General features: G+C 40.7%; 1 protein-coding gene across 1 annotated transcript; it reads left to right on the forward strand.

Annotated features, from left to right (window-relative positions):
• On the forward strand, positions 1 to 20,129 carry LOC142659113 (leucine-rich repeat neuronal protein 1-like). The gene is made up of 2 exons (XM_075834884.1): positions 1 to 495; positions 17,576 to 20,129. The coding sequence occupies exon 2, from the start codon at positions 17,626 to 17,628 to the stop codon at positions 19,834 to 19,836; it is 2,211 nt and encodes a 736-aa protein (XP_075690999.1). The 5' UTR covers positions 1 to 495; positions 17,576 to 17,625; the 3' UTR covers positions 19,837 to 20,129.
• Positions 20,130 to 20,666: the final 537 nt, after the last annotated feature.

Raw genomic sequence — 20,666 nt, forward strand, 5'->3', positions numbered from 1 at the left:
TGTTTCCAGGCAGGTCAGTGAAGTGATCTCAGGGCTGATCCATATTCATAATATCACCGTGTGTTGTCAGCTTCTATATCGGAAGCTTTACACATCCATCTGTTCCTCCCTTCCATCTTTGCCATTGGACAAGGCCCTGGTAGCTCAGGCATCCTATTGGCTGGGTGGAGCACCTGTCAGATGAAAAAGCTCCTTTTATTCAGCCTAAGGAGAAAGAAACAGTCACAAAGAAGAACACGAGGGAGAGGGAGAAGAAGACGAGGCTGACGGAGAACATGAAAGACAAAGGCGATCAGTAGACTAGAAGAAGCCTGGTAGGAGACATCTCTGTAGGGATCGGGAAGGAAGAGACTGCGCCTTTAAGAACCGAGGAAGAACGCCAAAGACAAACGATGATAGACCCAAAGGCATAAGAGCTGATGGCGTAGAGTTGAAGACCACAATCTTGGACAAGACTTCAGCGGTGGTGACCCCGGTACCGAGGCCTCTATAACGGTAAGAAGGTCCATTCCTCAGCGTCCATCCTTCGCAGCTCCTCTTGTTGTCTTCAATGTCTTGTCCTGCCTCATTAACTCCAAATTTTTGGATCTCCTTCTAATTCCTCATGAAATAATCAATGTCTTAAAACCAATCCAAGCAGATACAGAGGGGGGGACGGGGACCTACATACGTAGTTGGCCATTGAATGGTCCACTAACATCTCCGTGGTGGGTCCATAGGGATCGATTATGTTTAGCCAGGCTGAAATTTGTCTTCTCTGATGAATCCAAGCATAAAAGTCGGGAGGATACGCCGGTTTGGCATGGGGTGTTGTTGAGGGGGGGGGGGGGGGGGTGACGTCACCTACTAATTATGTCGGCCTCATACAGTCCAAGGTTAGGAATACATATATACACAAAATAATACCGTATAGAGTTTTTGGAACATATGACGTCACCAGCATATTTATTATATACATTTCCCAGTGCGGAGGGCCATCTCTACCCAAAATTAAATTAAAGGGCAACAAGTAAAAAAAAATATTCCAGGAAAAACGGTATTATATGAAATTAAAACAGAGAGATTTGAATGTATTCGCTAAGAAAAAACAAAATGTTTTTGATAAAACGGATTGTCAAGTTTTAAATTCCTTTAGTTACAGGTTCAAATCTTTGTTTATGTTCAGCAATAAAAACAGCGACATCTACTGGTAGAAAGAGAGTACTGCAGGGAGCTGGTGACTGGTTCATTTGCATCATGTGACTAGAATGAGCATCATCATAGAAGGACATTACTATGGGCAGGTCTTCTAGACAAGATGCTGGCCTCCGAGGCCCAGATAAATAAGGAGCCTGCTACCATAGAATTAAATGAAAATTTCCTTTTGCCTGTAGCCACCACTAGGGGGCTCCTTAAATACAGATTTCTATGACTAGTATTTAGTTTATTGGCAGCTGTATAAATCTGTATGCAGTAAGCTCCCCCTAGTGGCGGCTGCAGGCAAAACATTTTTGTATTTAGAGAAGAACGGGACTTGGGGCTTCGTATCGGAGCTCTAGCCTCTTTAACGAAATATAAATTTCATCGGCTCAGAATTTTGGAGCTGTCACCGCTACGCAAAGTACATGTTTACATTAGGGTCACCTGTAAAATGCCTTTAACCCTTTCATGACCAGGCCTTTTTGCGCATTAATGACCCAAGGATTATTTTTTGAGTTTTTCACTGTCAAATTACAAGAGTCGTAACTTTTTTTTTATTTCGTCGACCTCGCCGTGTAAGGGCTTGTTTTTTTGCGGGACGAGTTGTATTTTTCAATTACACCATTTTTGGATGCTTATAATATATCCATAAACTTTTATTACCTTAATTTTAGGAGGGAATTGAAAATAAGCAGCAATTCCAGCTTTGATTTTCACGTTATAAATCTACGCCGTTCACTATGCAGCGTAAATAACACGTCACCATTATTCCATGGGTCAAAACTGGATTTGATCTATAACAATCATATGTTCTGAAATCTTGAGGGTCCGGGATGTTTCGATCTCCTAAATCTGGCTTGGAAATGTTTCACACCTTTATGTAGCAGAACTGATTTTGTTATGCACTTTGTTTACATAGTGTGATAACTGTCTGACAGGGATAATAAACACAGTGACATCACAGTACAGGGATTATAAACACAGTGACATCACAGTACAGGGATTATAAACACAGTGACATCACAGTACAGGGATTATAAACAGTGACATCACAGTACAGGGATTATAAACCGTGACATCACAGTACAGGGATTATAAACAGTGACATCACAGTACAGGGATTATAAACAGTGACATCACAGTACAGGGATTATAAACACAGTGACATCACAGTACAGGGATTATAAACACAGTGACATCACAGTACAGGGATTATAAACACAGTGACAGCACAGTACAGGGATTATAAACAGTGACAGCACAGTACAGGGATTATAAACAGTGACATCACAGTACAGGGATAATAAACAGTGACATCACAGTACAGGGATAATAAACACAGTGACATCACAGTACAGGGATTATAAACAGTGACATCACAGTACAGGGATAATAAACAGTGATGTCACAGTATGGGGATATTGTACACAGTGATGTCACAGTACAGGGATATTATTCACAGTGACGTCACAGTACAGGGATAATATACACAGCGATGTCACAGTACAGGGATATTATACACAGTGATGTCACAGTACAGGGATAATATACACAGTGATGTCACAGTACAGGGATAATATACACAGTGATGTCACAGTACAGCTATAATATACACAGTGATGTCACAGTACAGGGATATTATACAGAGTGATGTCACAGTACAGGGATATTATACACAGTGATGTCACAGTACAGCTATAATATACACAGTGATGTCACAGTACAGGGATATTATACAGAGTGATGTCACAGTACAGGGATATTATACACAGTGATGTCACAGTACAGCTATAATATACACAGTGATGTCACAGTACAGGGATATTATACACAGTGATGTCACAGTACAGCTATAATATACACAGTGATGTCACAGTACAGGGATATTATACACAGTGATATTTACAGTACAGGGATATTATACACAGTGATGTCACAGTACAGGGATAATATACACGGTGATGTCACAGTATAGGGATATTATACACAGTGATGTCACAGTACAGGGATAATATACACAGTGATGTCACAGTACAGGGATATTATACACAGTGATGTCACAGTACAGGGATATTATACACAGTGATGTCACAGTACAGGGATATTATACACAGCGATGTCACAGTACAGGGATATTATACACAGCGATGTCACAGTACAGCTATAATATACACAGCGATGTCACAGTACAGGGATATTATACAGAGTGATGTCACAGTACAGGGATATTATACACAGTGATATTTACAGTACAGGTATATTATACACAGTGATGTCACAGTACAGGGATAATATACACAGTGATGTCACAGTACAGGGATAATATACACGGTGATGTCACACAGGGATATTATACAGAGTGATGTCACAGTACAGGGATATTATACACAGTGATATTTACAGTACAGGGATATTATACACAGTGATGTCACAGTACAGGGATAATATACACAGTGATGTCACAGTACAGCTATAATATACACAGGAATGTCACAGTACAGGGATAATATACACGGTGATGTCACAGTACAGGGATAATATACACGGTGATGTCACAGTACAGGGATATTATACACAGTGATGTCACAATACAGGGATATTATACACAGTGATGTCACAATACAGGGATATTATACACAGTGATGTCACAGTACAGGGATATTATACACAGTGATGTCACAGTACAGGGATATTATACACAGTGATGTCACAGTACAGGGATATTATACACAGTGATGTCACAGTATAGGGATATTATACACAGTGATGTCACAGTACAGGGATATTATACACAGTGATGTCACAGTACAGGGATATTATACACAGTGATGTCACAGTACAGGGATAATATACACAGTGATGTCACAGTACAGGGATATTATACACAGGGATGTCACAGTACAGGGATATTATACACAGCGATGTCACAGTACAGGGATATTATACACAGCGATGTCACAGTACAGGGATATTATACACAGCGATGTCACAGTACAGGGATATTATACACAGCGATGTCACAGTACAGGGATATTCTACACAGCGATGTCACAGTACAGGGATATTCTACACAGCGATGTCACAGTACAGGGATATTATACACAGCGATGTCACAGTACAGGGATATTATACAGAGTGATGTCACAGTACAGGGATATTATACATAGGGATGTCACAGTACAGGGATATTATACACAGTGATGTCACAGTACAGGGATATTATACATAGGGATGTCACAGTACAGGGATATTATACACAGTGATGTCACAGTACAGGGATATTATACACAGTGATGTCACAGTACAGGGATATTATACACAGTGATGTCACAGTACAGGGATATTATACACAGTGATGTCACAGTACAGGGATATTATACAGAGTGATGTCACAGTACAGGGATATTATACACAGTGATGTCACAGTACAGCTATAATATACACAGTGATGTCACAGTACAGGGATATTCTACACAGCGATGTCACAGTACAGGGATATTCTACACAGCGATGTCACAGTACAGGGATATTATACACAGTGATGTCACAGTACAGGGATATTATACAGTGATGTCACAGTACAGGGATATTATACACAGTGATGTCACAGTACAGCTATAATATACACAGTGATGTCACAGTACAGGGATAATATACACAGTGATGTCACAGTACAGGGATATTATATACAGTGATGTCACAGTACAGGGATATTATACACAGTGATGTCACAGTACAGGGATATTATACAGTGATGTCACAGTACAGGGATATTATACACAGTGATGTCACAGTACAGCTATAATATACACAGTGATGTCACAGTACAGGGATAATATACACAGTGATGTCACAGTACAGGGATATTATATACAGTGATGTCACAGTACAGGGATATTATACACAGTGATTTACACAGAATTATTCAGGGTCATGTTTTATTTGATGAATTAGAAGTAGGTACAGATATAGCAGAGCTGAAGTTGTGTTTTTGGCACAGCTGAAAAGTATCTGTGATCTTTCAAAGGATCAGCAGAATAATCATTACTCAGGGAGTCGTCACAATGCAGCTCAATAGAGTTAAATGACAAATTCAGCTCTGCTACATCTTTAGACAACATTTAAGATAAGAACGTCATTAAAATATTTGCACTTTCACACAAGGGACACAACTCAGTGAATTCTCCGAGACTGTAAACATTACTGAAAAGCAAACATGACCTTCCTGTAAACCACAAGATCACTGAAAGCGAATACATGAAAGGGTTCAATCAGAGATCTTCTTCACAGGCATCTGAAATAACAAGAGCGCCCCCCGCAGTAAACTTAATATAGTGACATTAAATGAGCGGTAAAAAAAAAAAAAAGATATATCGAATGATTGTAGAAGTCTCAATAAGGTCTGTATTGTCCTCTGTTGTCAGCCGTTTAATGCACGTGACGTCTTTTTTAAATTGAAGTCAAAGAGGGGAAAATGGCAAAGAAAATGCAAAAGACGGAGTTTAGGATTAGGAGTCCTTTAACCCTTTGATGCATTGTCACGTACATAAAAGTGATAAGCGTTATAGGGAAGTATGGAGGACGCTCATGGGCTAACACACGGGACTAACAGCCAGGAACAGCGACCGCAGCATCTGAAGCGTTGAAAAGGGGGGGACAGCCCCCTCCAACAACTCATCGGCACCCCCACAACACAATCGGGGTGGTGCCAATGGTTGTCATGGCAGCCCAGGGGCCTAATGAAGGCCCCCAGGTCTGCCTCTGGCAGGGCTTAACAGAAGCCTGTAAAAATGACGGTATACTGAAATACATTAGTATTTAATGCGTAAAAAAAGTTTAATAAAGTTAGTAGTAGTGAAAAAAATTAAAATGTTCAAAAACCCCCCTTGTATTTGTAAAATGCCAAAAATAGCAGTTTTTTTTGTCAACTTAGATCTAAAAAAATGTAATCAAAAGTGATCAAAAAGTTGAATGTACCAAAAAAATGGTACCAATAAAAACTACAGCTCGTCCCGCAAAAAATAATCCAACACATCGCTCAATCTATCTATCTCTCATATCTATCTATCTCATATCTATCACATCTATCTATCTATCTATCTCATATCTATCTATCTATCTCATATCTATCTATCTATCTCATATCTATCTATCTATCTATCTATCTATCTATCTATCTATATCTCACATCTATCTCATATCTATCTATCTATCTATCTCTCATATCTATCTATCTATCTCATATCTATCTATCTATCTCATATCTATCTATCTATCTCATATCTATCTATCTATCTATCTCTCATATCTATCTATCTATCTATCTCATATCTATCTATCTATCTCATATCTATCTATCTATCTATCTATCTCTCATATCTATCTATCTATCTATCTATCTATCTATCTATCTATCTATCTCATATCTATCTATCTATCTCATATCTATCTATCTATCTATCTATCTATCTATCTATCTCATTATCTATCACATCTATCTATCTATCTATCTATCTATCTATCTATCTCATATCTATCTATCTCATATCTATCTATCTATCTATCTATCTATCTCATATCTATCTATCTCTCATATCTATCTATCTATCTATCTATCTATCTATCTATCTATCTATCTATCTATCTCATATCTATCTATCTCATATCTATCTATCTATCTATCTATCTCATTATCTATCACATCTATCTATCTCATATCTATCTATCTCATATCTATCTATCTATATCTCATATCTATCTCATATCTATCTATCTATCTATCTCATATCTATCTATCTCATATCTATCTATCTCCTATCTATCTATCTCCTATCTATCTATCTATCTATCTATCTCATATCTATCTATCTCATATCTATCTATCTATCTCATATCTATCTATCTCATATCTATCTATCTCATATCTATCTATCTCATATCTATCTATCTATCTCATATCTATCTCTCATATCTATCTATCTCATATCTATCTATCTCATATCTATCTATCTATCTATCTCTCATATCTATCTATCTCATATCTATCTATCTCCTATCTATCTATCTATCTCATATCTATCTATCTATCTCTCATATCTATCTATCTATCTATCTATCTATCTATCTATCTATCTCATATCTATCTATCTATCTCATATCTATCTATCTCATATCTATCACATCTATCTATCTATCTATCTATCTCTCATATCTATCTATCTCATATCTATCTATCTCCTATCTATCTCATATCTATCTATCTCATATCTATCTATCTCCTATCTATCTATCTCATATCTATCTATCTATCTCTCATATCTATCTATCTATCTATCTATCTATCTCATATCTATCTATCTATCTCATATCTATCTATCTATCTCATATCTATCTATCTATCTATCTATCTCATATCTATCTATCTCATATCTATCTATCTCATATCTATCTATCTCATATCTATCTATCTATCTATCTCATATCTATCTATCTCATATCTATCTATCTCATATCTATCTATCTCATATCTATCTATCTCATATCTATCTATCTCATATCTATCTATCTATCTCATATCTATCTATCTATCTAATTATCTATCACATCTATCTATCTATCTCATATCTATCTATCTCATATCTATCTATCTATCTATCTCATTATCTATCACATCTATCTATCTATCTCATATCTATCTATCTCATATCTATCTATCTATATCTCATATCTATCTCATATCTATCTATCTCTCATATCTATCTATCTATCTATCTATCTATCTATCTATCTATCTATCTATCTATCTCATATCAATTCAATTCAATTCAATTCAATTCAAAGAAGCTTTATTGGCAGGACCAAATACATATTAGCATTGCCAAAGCAAGTAAGAAGTAAGGGAATGAGGGATAGGGACTGAGGGCTTGGGGATAGGGACACATCTAGGGTCGGGGTTATACGAGTCCATGGCATATCATGTCTCTCTCAGTTTATGGCATGCAGTGACATATTGTGCCGCTGTGCCCACTGTGGTTTCCTCTTCACCCAGCAGGATGTAGAGTTTCTCTTCCTCTTCCATGGAGCTGAAGTCCGGTAAGAGATCAGAGAGTTTCCTGAAGTGAGTGTCCCTCACTGTTGAGTATTTGGAGCAGTGTAGCAGGAAGTGGGCCTCATCCTCCACGGCCTCCTGGTCGCACTGTTGGCACAGTCGGCTCTCCCTGGGCTTGTAGGTCTGTCTGTGGCGCCCGGATTGGATGAGCAGGTTGTGGGCGCTCAGTCTGTAGCGGCTCAGGATCTGTCTGTCTCTGGGGTTTGGCCGTTTCTCCAGATATGGCGCCAGTTTATATTCCCGCTGTAGACTCCGGTATATTGTCAGTTTCTGGGATGTCTTTATGTCGTTCCTCCAGTCACTGATATATTCCTCTTGGTTCTCGTTTATTGTCTTCTTGATTTCGGCTTTTGTGAGGCCGCGCTGAGTGACATTTTCTTCAGGCCGGGTCAGGGTGAGGTGTTCTGCGGGGCCTGGTTTACCTGGGACCCCTTGGTGTAGCAGGGCTTTATGGTGATAGGAACTTTGCCTGCTGCTGTGTAGATGGGCCCAGAATGATAGCGCCCTCTTCTGGATTGTGAGGTGTAGTGGGAATCTGCCCAGTTCTGCCCGACAGGCACTATTTGAGGTGCTCCGATGGACTTGGAGAAGGTGTTTGCAGAATTCTATCTCATATCTATCTATCTCCTATCTATCTATCTATCTATCTCATATCTATCTATCTCATATCTATCTATCTATCTCATATCTATCCATCTCATATCTATCTATCTATCTATCTATCTCATATCTATCCATCTCATATCTATCTCTCATATCTATCTATCTCATATCTATCTATCTCTCATATCTATCTATCTCTCATATCTATCTATCTCCTATCTATTTATCTATCTATCTCATATCTATCTATCTCATATCTATCTATCTCCTATCTATCTATCTCATATCTATCTATCTATCTCTCATATCTATCTATCTATCTCATATCTATCTATCTATCTATCTCATATCTATCTATCTCATATCTATCTATCTCATATCTATCTATCTCATATCTATCTATCTCATATCTATCTATCTCTCATATCTATCTATCTCTCATATCTATCTATCTCTCATATCTGTCTATCTATCTATCTCATATCTATCTATCTATCTATCTCTCATATCTATCTTTCTATCTCTCTAATATCTATCTCCCTCTCTCATATCTATGATCTGTCTATATAATAAAGGCTGCCTCTCCCTCGATACTTGGGGTCTTCTTCATGGCTCAGCCCTAAGAGAAGAAATGGTCTTGTTGTTTATGGCAACCAGAGTTCCAGTGCAGTTCAGAAAATGAAAGCTAAGCTCTGATTGGTTGTAATGGACACGGTTGTCCTCTTTATTCAGCGGTCTGACCAGACCTGGTGTGGCGTCTGTCAGTAACGCAGACACTTCTCATGCTCATTTATCATTATTTTACCCTCTATGGGTCCATACGGTGCCGCCACGATGAGGAGGACATGCGACCTCCATGTATAATCAGAGGCCCAGGGAGGTGCAGTAGGGTCCACAGATTTCTATGGGGGCCTTAATTTGGATCCATACAGCACCACTAGAGTGTACAAATTATTTTACCGCAGTTTTGCTGTGGTTGCATTTTACAATCCACAACAAATCAAAGTGAACATTTTATTTTTCTAAAGCATTTTAAGAAATGAAGCTGCACTGTGATTGGTTACTATGGCTAACAAGGCCGGTTTAATCATTAGTCTTAATAAATAAGGCCCCATGACACAAAAACGCAAAGTGTGAACATGGCCTGGGCTTCATCAACGTCTGTCTGATAGAAGGAGCTGTCCCAAGTGCTGAAGCTGCATGTAACAGTGCCAGGCACATAATAAAGTGGCACTTATGGGGGCATCTGAGGCATTTAACCTCTTAAGGACGCAGCCTAGTTTGGGCCTTAAGGCTCAGAGCCCATTTTTCAAATCTGACATATTTCACTTTATGTGGTAATAACGTCGGAATGCTTAAACCTAGCCAAGCGATTCTGAGATTGTTTTCTCGTGACACTTTGGGCTTCATGTTCGTGGTAAAATTTGGTCGATATATTCAGTCTTTATTTGTGAAAAATTGCAAAATGTAGAGAAAATTTACAAAAAATAGCATTTTTCAGAATTTAAATGCATCTGCTTGGAAAACAGACGGTTATACCACCCAAAATAGTTACTAGTTCACATTTCCCATATGTCTACTTAAGATTGGCATCGTTTTTTGAACATTATTTTATTTTTCTTGGACGTTACAAGGCTTAGAACATAAACAGCAATTTCTCATATTCTTAAGAAAATTTCAAAAGCCTTTTTTTGAAGGTACCAGTTCAGTTCTGAAGTGGATTTGAGGGGCCTATGTATTAGAAACCCCCATAAAACACCCCATTTTAAAAACTACACCCCTCAAAGTATTCAAAACAGCATATAGAAAGTTTTTTAACCCTTCAGGCATTTCACAGGAATTAAAGCAAAGTGGAAATGAAATTTGCAAATTTCATTTTTTCTGCTGAATTTCAAATTTATCCAATTTTTTTTCTGTAACAGAGAAGGTTTTACCAGAGAAATACTACTAAATATGTATTGTCCAGATTCTGCAGTTTTTAGAAATGTCCCACATGTGGCTCTAGTGCGCTCGTGGACTAAAACACAAGCCCTAGAAGCAAAGAAGCACCTAGTGCATTTTGAGGCCTCTTTTTTATTAGAATATATTTTAGGCAGCATGCCAGGTTTGAAGAGGTGTTGAGGTATCAAAACAATGGAAACCCACCAGAAGTAACCCCATTTTGGAAATTACACCCCTCAAGGAATTCATTTATGGTTTTTGTTATCATTTTGACCGCACAGTTTTTTTACAGCACCTATTTGAATTGGGCTGTGAAATGAAAAAAATGATATTTTTTCCAATAAGATGTCATTTTTGATCAAAATGTCTTATTTTCACAAGGAACAACATACCCCATTTTGTTGCCCAATTTGTCCTTAGTGCGGCAATACCCCATTTGTGGTGATAAACTGCCCTTTGGGCCCATGGGAGGGCTCAGAAGGAAAGGACCACCATTTGGCCTACTGGAGCTTTTCTGGTGCTAAGTCATGTATGCAGAAGCCCCTGAGGTACCAGTAGAGTTGAAACCCCTGAGAAGTGACCCTATTTTAAAAACTACACCTCTTAAGACATTCATCTAGAGGTGTAGTGAGCATTTTTACCTCACAGGTACTGTGTAAAAGATAATACGCAGCAGATGGTGCAGTGTGAGATTTGCAATTTTATATATATATATATATATATATATATATATATATATATGCCATTTCAGTGTCCAATATATTGTGCCCAGCATGCGCCACCGGAGATATATACCCCTTAAATTGTAATGTGGGTTCTCCTGGGTACGGCAATACCCTACATGTGGCTGTTATCAGCTGGCTGGGCATACGGCAGGGCTCAGAAGGGAAAGATGAGGGGGCTAAGCTGTGCGGAGTGTATCAGGGTAAATTAAAAATCAAGAGATGTATGATACATTTTAAAACAATCTTTTATACAGAGCCCTGGTTTTTCGGGACACGTGTCACATTGGTATATTGTGTTCTTCCTTATCCCCCTCTTATAGCAGACTCTGCACCTCTTTTGACTCTTTCCCTTTCCACCGGTTTGGGGAACTTCTCTTGGAAAGTGTTGCCCTGGTACGATGCGTGTGGCCTCGTTTCCAGAAGTACTGGGTGCCCCCCCTTCCTGGTCCCTAAAGATTAGATCTTGAAATTCCAGGAAAGTTCCCCTCTGGCCTGCACATCGACGTATTGTACAAAGCCATCTGTATGATGTGCCCGGCCAGCTTCTTATACCACACCGCATGGCGCTGTAGGGCTTCAGGACTTGATTTGACAAGTCCATCCCTCCCATGTACCTATTGTAGTCCAGGATGCAGTCTGGTTTGGGGGTGGCCTTTCCTTCATATATCCTAAATCTGTAGGTATACCCTGATGCACTCTCGCAGCTTATACATCTTCACGCCATACCTTGCCCTCTTACCCGGCAGGTACTGGCGGAATTGAACCCTCCCTTTAAAATCTACCAGGGACTCATCAATAGAAATACACTTCTCGGGGGTGTATGCTTGGGAAAACCGGGCACTGAAACGGTCTAATAGGGGTCTCAGTTTATACAAACGGTCAAAACTGGGGTCATCTCGGGGTGGGCACGACTCATTATCAGTATAATGTGAGAAGCGAAGTATTGCCTCATTTATTTATTTTTTTAGGTTCCAGTTCAGTTCTGAAGTTGCTTTGAGGGGCCCATATATTAGAAACCCCTATCAAACACCCCATTTTAGAAACTAGACCCCTCAAAGTATTCACAACAGCATTTAGAAAGTTTATGAACCCTTTAGGTGTTTCACAGAAATTTAGAGCAAAGTAGAGGTGACATTTACTTTTTTTTTTGTCAGAAAATCCTCTTTATACCATTTTTTTTATAACACAAAAGGATTTATCAGAGAAACTCAACTCAATACTTATTGCCCAGATTCTGCAGTTTTGAGAAATATCCCACATGTGGCCCTAGTGCGGTAATGGACTGAAGCACCGGCCTCCGAAGCAAAGGAGCACCTAGTGGATTTTGAGGCCTCTTTTTTATTAGGCACCATGTCCGGTTTGAAGAGGTCTTGTGGTGCCAAAACATTGGAAACCCTCCAAAAGTGACCCCAATTTGGAAACTAGACCCCTTGAGGAATCCATTGCAGTTTTCATGTCATGCATGCGGCTTTTTGATCAGTTTTTATTCTATTTTTATGTGGCGCGGTGACTAAAAAACCGCAATTCTACTATTGTTTTTTTGTTCTATTTTTTTTACAGCGTTCACCGTGCGCTATAAATGACACATTCACTTTATTCTGCGGGGCGATACGATTACGGCGATACCAGATGTTTATAGTTTTTTTATGTCTTATGGCGTTTGCACAATAAAATACTTGTTGTAATAAATCATTTACTTTTTGTGTTACCTTATTCTAAGAGCCAGAACGTTTTTATTTTTCCTTCAAAAAAGCCATGCGAGGACTTATTTTTTGCGTAACGAACTGTAGTTTTGATCAGTACCATTTTTAGGTACATGCAACTTTTTGATCTCTTTTTATTCCATTTTTTAGGCGGTGAAGTGACCAAACAATTGTGATTCTGGTACGGTTTATTATTTATTTTTTTTACGGCGTTCACCGCGCGGGATAAATAACGCGCGATACCAATTATGTATAGTTTATTTGTTTATTTATTTATTTTAATAATAAAGACTGATAAGGGAAAAAGGGGGATTTTTACTTTTATTACTTTTAAAACTTTTATTTTCTTATTTTTACACAACTTTTTTTTACTTTTTTTTTACTTTTTTACTTTGTCCCATTAGGGGACTTGAGGGCAGGAGGCCCTGATCGCTATTCTAATACACTGCACTACATGCGTAGTGCAGTGTATTAGAACTGTCAGCTACTCACTGACAGCAAGCATAGTGGGTCCTGACGTTGTCAGGACCCATTAGGCTTCCGTCTATTGCATAGCCGGACGCCATTTTTTGGTGTCCGGTTGCCATAGTCACCATCGCCGGCCACTATCGTGTAGCAGGCCGGCGATGGCGGATTAACCCCTAAGAAGCCGCGATCGCTATTGAACGCGGCTTCTAAGGGGTTAAATCTGCGGGGACCACCGCGATCGGTCCCTGCACATTGAGTAGTGATAGTCTGCTGTCGGAAACAGCAGCTATCACAGCTCACGAACGCGCCCGCACGAACGGCGCCGTGTTTACTCCATGACATACTATTATGTCATGGAGCGCGAACGATGCACTTACCATGACATAATAGTATGTCCTGGAGCGTTAAGGGGTTAAAGAGGCTCTGTCACCAGATTTTGCAGCCCCTATCTCCTATTGCAGCAGATCGGCGCTGCAATGTAGATTACAGTAACGTTTTTATTTTTAAAAAACGAGCATTTTTGGCCAAGTTATGACCATTTTCGTATTTATGCAAATGAGGCTTGCAAAAGTACAACTGGGCGTGTTTAAAAGTAAAAGTACAACTGGGCGTGTATTATGTGCGTACATCGGGGCGTGTTTACTACTTTTACTAGCTGGGCGTTCTGATGAGAAGTATCATCCACTTCTCTTCAGAACGCCCAGCTTCTGCCAGTGCAGATCTGTGACGTCACTCACAGGTCCTGCATCGTGTCGGCCACATCGGCACCAGAGGCTACAGTTGATTCTGCAGCAGCATCGGCGTTAGCAGGTAAGTAGCTACATCGATTTACCTGCAAACGCCGATGCTGCTGCAGAATCATCTGTAGCCTCTGGTGCCGATGTGTCCTCGCTGGTCTGACACGATGCAGGACCTGGGGAAGTGACGTCACAGCGTGATCTCTGGAGAACACGCTGTGTGTCTGCACTGCCAGAAGCTGGGCGTTCTGAAGAGAAGTGGATGATACTTCTATACACAACGCCCAGCTAGTAAAAGTAGTAAACACGCCCCGATGTACGCACATAATACACGCCCAGTTGGACTTTTACTTTTAAACACGCCCAGTTGTACTTTTGCAAGCCTCATTTGCATAAATACGAAAATGGTCATAACTTGGCCAAAAATGCTCGTTTTTTTAAAAATAAAAACGTTACTGTAATCTACATTGCAGCGCCTATCTGCTGCAATAGCAGATAGGGGTTGCAAAATCTGGTGACAGAGCCTCTTTAAGGGGGAACACTTGCCTTAGAAAAACAGAAATGCCCAAAAATTTCCAAACCCTCCAAACTAATACAGACCAGACCCCTAAACAAATAAAGACCCCAGACAAGACCCCCTAAACTAATATAGATGTGCAGATACTCACCGCTCCCCATTCCTGTGGTCCTCTTCACTCCAGAGCACCGCTGCAGACAATATCAGACTTGGGGCACGTTGTCTTGTGTGTGGCCAACTGTAGACTCTGTACCCTGCCCAGAAAGACAGTGGACCAGGGTATATCCATCAACTATGAGAGGGGTTGTAGTCGTTATATTATCAAACATTTACATGTCTGTATACATATATATATATATATATATATATATATATATATATATATACACGCAGACGAATGGACGCTGCTCCTATGTAACAAAGGTGCAGCGGAAAAAAGGCTTCAATTTGCGCGGCAGTATCGGAATTGGACCACCGATGATTGGTAAAGAGTTGTCTTCTCCGATGAGTCACGTTTTCTGCTTCATAGAACGGATGGACATTGGCGCGTCAGGCGAGAAACATCAGAGAACAAACACCCGGCAACCATTGCTGGAAGAACACGAGCCGGTGGCGGCAGCGTTGTGGTCGGGGGATGTTTTCATGGCGTTCTCTGGGCCACTCATCCATGTGGACGGCTCTGAAGAGATTTGGGTGTGAATCCATCGTTGCAGGTCACGTCCCCCCCCCCCCCCCATACATGCTGACTGTCTTCCCTGGGGCAGATGGAATCTTCCAGCAAGACAACGCGACAGGTCACATGGCTAAAAATGTCCGACAGTGGCTGGAAGAGCACGACCAAGACCTCCAAGTGCTTCCCCGGCCCCCTAATTCACCAGACTTTAACCCAATTGAGCATCTGTGGGACCTCCATCGTCTTGTTGGCTCTACGTATCCTCCCCCACGCACCCTCCACCAATGTGGGATGCTCTGCAGTCAGCGACCGCCAGATACCGGAGACCACCGACCAACACCTTATAGAGTCACTCCCCGCCCGTCTACTGCTGTCCGTGCTGCACATGGCGGTTACTCTGGATATTATCTGCTGGTCATAATAATGGGACTTGACTGTATGTATATGGGGCAGAGATATTTGAGGGACTTTTTGCCACTCATCCAATTAAAGAACACTACAGTAAACTTCTCCTTATTCTGAAATGGCTGATAACAGAGAGCAATATAGATTGAATTCAATTGCACTGCAAATTTAAAGATGCACTTTAGGTTTAATTCTCCCTAAAAAACCTAATAAGGCACTAAAGCTGCTCCAGGAAGGAAAATGGCGGCTTACACGATGGCGGAGGGGAAGGGTCTCATACGGTACATGTACACTCATTTCTCTAATACATAATGGTAATAATAAGATCAGTCTTCCATGAGGTAGATTACAGATATTTGGGTGGTCCCTGACTTTGGACTCCGATAGGTAGATGTAGCAGAGCTGAACTTTTATTTTGTAGGCACAATGCAGTGGTTTTATCTGCAGTCCTATAGTACATCACAGATGTGACAAGTGACTAACTCAGCACTGCTACATCCGTACATAAATCCTTTTACATTCTTCCACAGAGAAGTAGTAACAGCCTTTGCAATACATAATGCATATGGTGTAGCAGAGCTCGGTGGCATGTCCAGGGTTAAAAATGAGCCTCGATTCTGCTGTCATTGGGAGAAAGCGCTCAGGGTGTTGCTATGGCAACATCTTAGTGCGAGCTAAAGAGAGAGCGTAGGAGAACCGGGCTTAAGATGGGGGGACAAATGTGGGGAGCTGGCGAATTATACGAGAGGGGATGACGAGAGAGCGGGCACAAGGTGAGGCAGGAATAAAGGGATCAAGGATTTGTATTAATAGGAACAAAAGGGAAAACATTGGCGCGCGCGAGCCAAGATGGAGGATGAAGAACAGATGGGGGATGGAGAGGGGGGTGATTACTAAATCAATGGCTTAGGCAAGAAAAATTAGCAAACAGATTTTGTGGCTTTAAAGACTTCACGGATGAGAAGAAGTATGATAGATAGATAGATAGATAGATAGATAGATAGATAGATAGATAGATAGATAGATATAGTATATTTTAGAATACAATAATGTAAAAGAATACACGAGAGGGGGGGAATACTTAGATTTATCAAAAAAGTAGAGCAGTTGCCCATAGCAACCAATCAAGTGGTGGCTTTCATTTTCCAAAAGCCATCTGAAAAATGAGAGATTAAATCTGATTGGCCAATCAGATTTCAGTTCTCATTTTTTTTAAAGGCCCCTTGAAAAATTAAAGATGCAACCCGATTGGTTGCTATGGGCAAGTGTTTGGTAGCTATGAGCAACCAATTCACTGTTCATTTGCCCCAGTTTTTACAAAGGCCCACTGGTGACCCATTGTTGACTGGCCAGAACACTTACCCATCTTGTCTACTTGTTGATACTAAAGGTGTCCGAAATTTTACACAACCTTTAAATCGTGGTTAACGGCATACCGACTGTAAATGACAAGACATTACTAGAGGATGACTCCATTACTTCATGTAATATTCCCTTCTGCTTTGTCTCCTTACAGATTCAACGGCCCACAACCGACTTGTTGTCTTCTCCTGGATTCCCTCCAGTATGCCTCATATTCATTGCGCGAGAATGAAGAGATCACTTTCTTGGACTGAAACGTGGACCCTTCTGATCATTTGCCAGTCATTGTACATCTCGGGACTGGCATTCTGTCCTCCTCAATGTGTTTGTGAGACAAGACCCTGGTTCACACCACAGTCCGTGTACCATGAAGCGAAGACCGTGGACTGCAATGACCTACTACTGACTCACATCCCAGAAAATATTTCCATCGACACCCAAGTGCTACTTCTGCAGAGTAATAAGATATCACACATGGGTTGGGAACTTCAAGACCTGGTCAACCTTACCGAACTTGACTTGTCTCAAAATCACTTTCAAAGCATCCAGGATTTAAGCGTGTCCAACCTTTCACATCTCATTACACTTTATCTAGAGGAGAATCAGCTCACGGAGTTGCCGGACTATTGCTTAAAAGATCTGGAGAGTCTAGAAGAGTTATATATCAATCACAACCAGATTAATTATATTGGCCCTCGAGCCTTTGCCGGCTTGGGAAAGCTACTGAGACTTCACCTCAACGCCAACCGTCTACGTGTTATCGATTCAACATGGTTTGAAGACCTTCCAAATTTAGAGATACTCATGATAGGGGAGAATCCTGTGAGTGCTCTTCAAAATTTAAACTTTCAACCTCTTGGAAGATTACATAGTCTAGTACTGGCGGGGATGGAACTTAACCGGGTTCCAGAAAATGCCTTCTTTGGATTGGACTACCTTGAAAGCCTCTCGTTTTTTGATAATCGTTTAAATTCGGTCCCCAAGGAGGCACTAAAGCACTTAAAACTCCTGAAATTCTTGGACCTAAACAAAAATCCCATAAGGAGAATTAGCACAGGAGATTTCAAAGACATGCCTCATCTCGAAGAACTTAGCCTAAATTCAATGGAGGATCTAGAACGTGTGGAAGTTGAAGCCTTCCAGGACCTGCCAGAGCTTATTAAATTAGAAATTTTCAACAACCCTCGATTGACCTACCTGGACCCTAGTGCCTTTGGATCCAATGTTGGTGCTTTGAAGACTTTACTTCTTAGCAACAATCGATTGGCTTTAATACCGCTTAAAGTATTTCAGACACTACCGGGATTAACAGAAATCAGCTTATACAGTAATCCTTTGCGCTGTGATTGCCAAAACAACTGGAAAGGACTTTCATCAGTTCAGCTGATAGAAGCCCAGGCCACCCTTTGTATAAGCCCACCACTGGTCAGTGGACATCTCTTCCAGGAAATACAAGGACAAGCTTGGTTAAGTAGATGTCCTCCACTTATAGATGAACATTCTTTTCCATCTCGGCTTCATCTTTCCAAACATCAGCTGGTGACTCTTAACTGCCAAGCCAGTGGTCATCCAAAGCCAGAGATCTACTGGATAACCCCTCACGGAGAAAGGATATCAGGAGGAACAGGCAGAGTCCGAATCCTAGCTGAGGGCTCTCTTGAAATTTTGGATGCTACAGAAGAAGATTCTGGGTCATACATGTGCCAAATGTGGAACTCAGATGGTACGGACAGTAAAAGTGTTGTCATCTTCATCAACGGAACGGAGGAGCAAGAGTTCACTTCTCTTTCCATAGTCACCAAGAAAGTTCATTCCAATTTTGTTGTGGTGGAATGGAAAATGTTAGGTGGGCCGGCCAATGCTCCTAACGTCCTCGTTCCAGCCCTATGGACCTCTGCAACCATGAGGATCCACAACCCCCATATCAGTTACACTGCCAAAGTTCCTCTAGATATACAAGAGTACAACCTTACACATCTACAGCCGGCCACCAAGTATGAGGTTTGCTTTACGGTGTCATCTCTAGCCCGACCAAGTCAACAGTCTTGTCTTAATGTGACCACCAAAGACGCTTCCTTTTCAGTGGCAGCCGTTGGAAGGCCGGTCAGTATTGCCCTCTCAGCAGCTCTCGGCTCGCTCATAGCTGGACTTTGCATGGCTGCGGTCATTGTATACGCAGGACATCACCTCCGTTACAAAAGTTGTGGACATTCTTTAAAAAAGTATATGCAGAGGGCTTCATTCATCCCTCTAAATGAGTTCTATCCACCACTCATCAGCCTTTGGGAAGGAGAAGTAGAGAAGGAAAAGGAGAGCAGCTTGGAACAGCCGGTTTTGGTGCCACCTCAAGAAGATAAGACTTTTCCATCGGTGGTTCAGATTGATACTTCAAAGACTTACATGTGGCAGCCTTAAAGGAACACACACATTCAACTGGACATTGAACCACAGACTTTGCAGTGTTACAATGAATTTCATGCGTAGAAGATGTACCGGTCTTAGAAATTTTTGTATGATGAAACATTGGTGACATTAGCACAATTTTGCCCGGATCGGCACTAGCCAGAGACATTGGGACAATACTTGTTATTCCTTTTCGTTCTTAGTTTGACCTCCATTACCAGCTTTCAGAAGTAAAATAATGACCATTTATAAGTCATGTGTCTTTTGTGGAAAACTGAATAAGGGAATTTTTTTGAAAGTTGAAACCCGTCTGCTGTCTGTTGATTTCGTTGTGTGGGGTCAATAGCTTCAGGTACTACCCCCGGAGTCGGGGTTTGGTCATACCCCATGCATGTATGAACCTAGAGTCCCCTCTCAAATTCTGTCAGTGGTCTTTAGTCTATGGGGGCAATGATACAAGTCTCTCGTCTGTCATGATGGGTGGTGTATGTGGTCTTTGTATCTTTCGACTCAACATCATGCTAAGGGGGCATCTCTACCAAGCTGGGTGCCCCTTAATTAAATACTTTCCAGTTGCCCATGGTAATTTGCCAACCACACAATTAAAACTTTTTGTAGAGCTCTTCCGCTTCCCTTTTAGAGCACTTACCACCATCAGCCAATTTGCATCACCAGAATTAAAGTAAATCTCCACATTTTAACACATTCTTCACCCCCCCCCCCCAGGCGGGGCTGTGACTACCTCTCAGTCTTTGTAACGGATGTCACAATTAATATGTGGGTCTATGTGTATATACTGAACATATAGTAAAGAACTGATGACCTGGAAGCATAATCTCTAA

This window comes from Rhinoderma darwinii, chromosome 8 (assembly GCF_050947455.1).
Source record: "Rhinoderma darwinii isolate aRhiDar2 chromosome 8, aRhiDar2.hap1, whole genome shotgun sequence".
In the NCBI taxonomy this organism is placed as follows: Eukaryota; Metazoa; Chordata; class Amphibia; order Anura; family Rhinodermatidae; genus Rhinoderma; species Rhinoderma darwinii.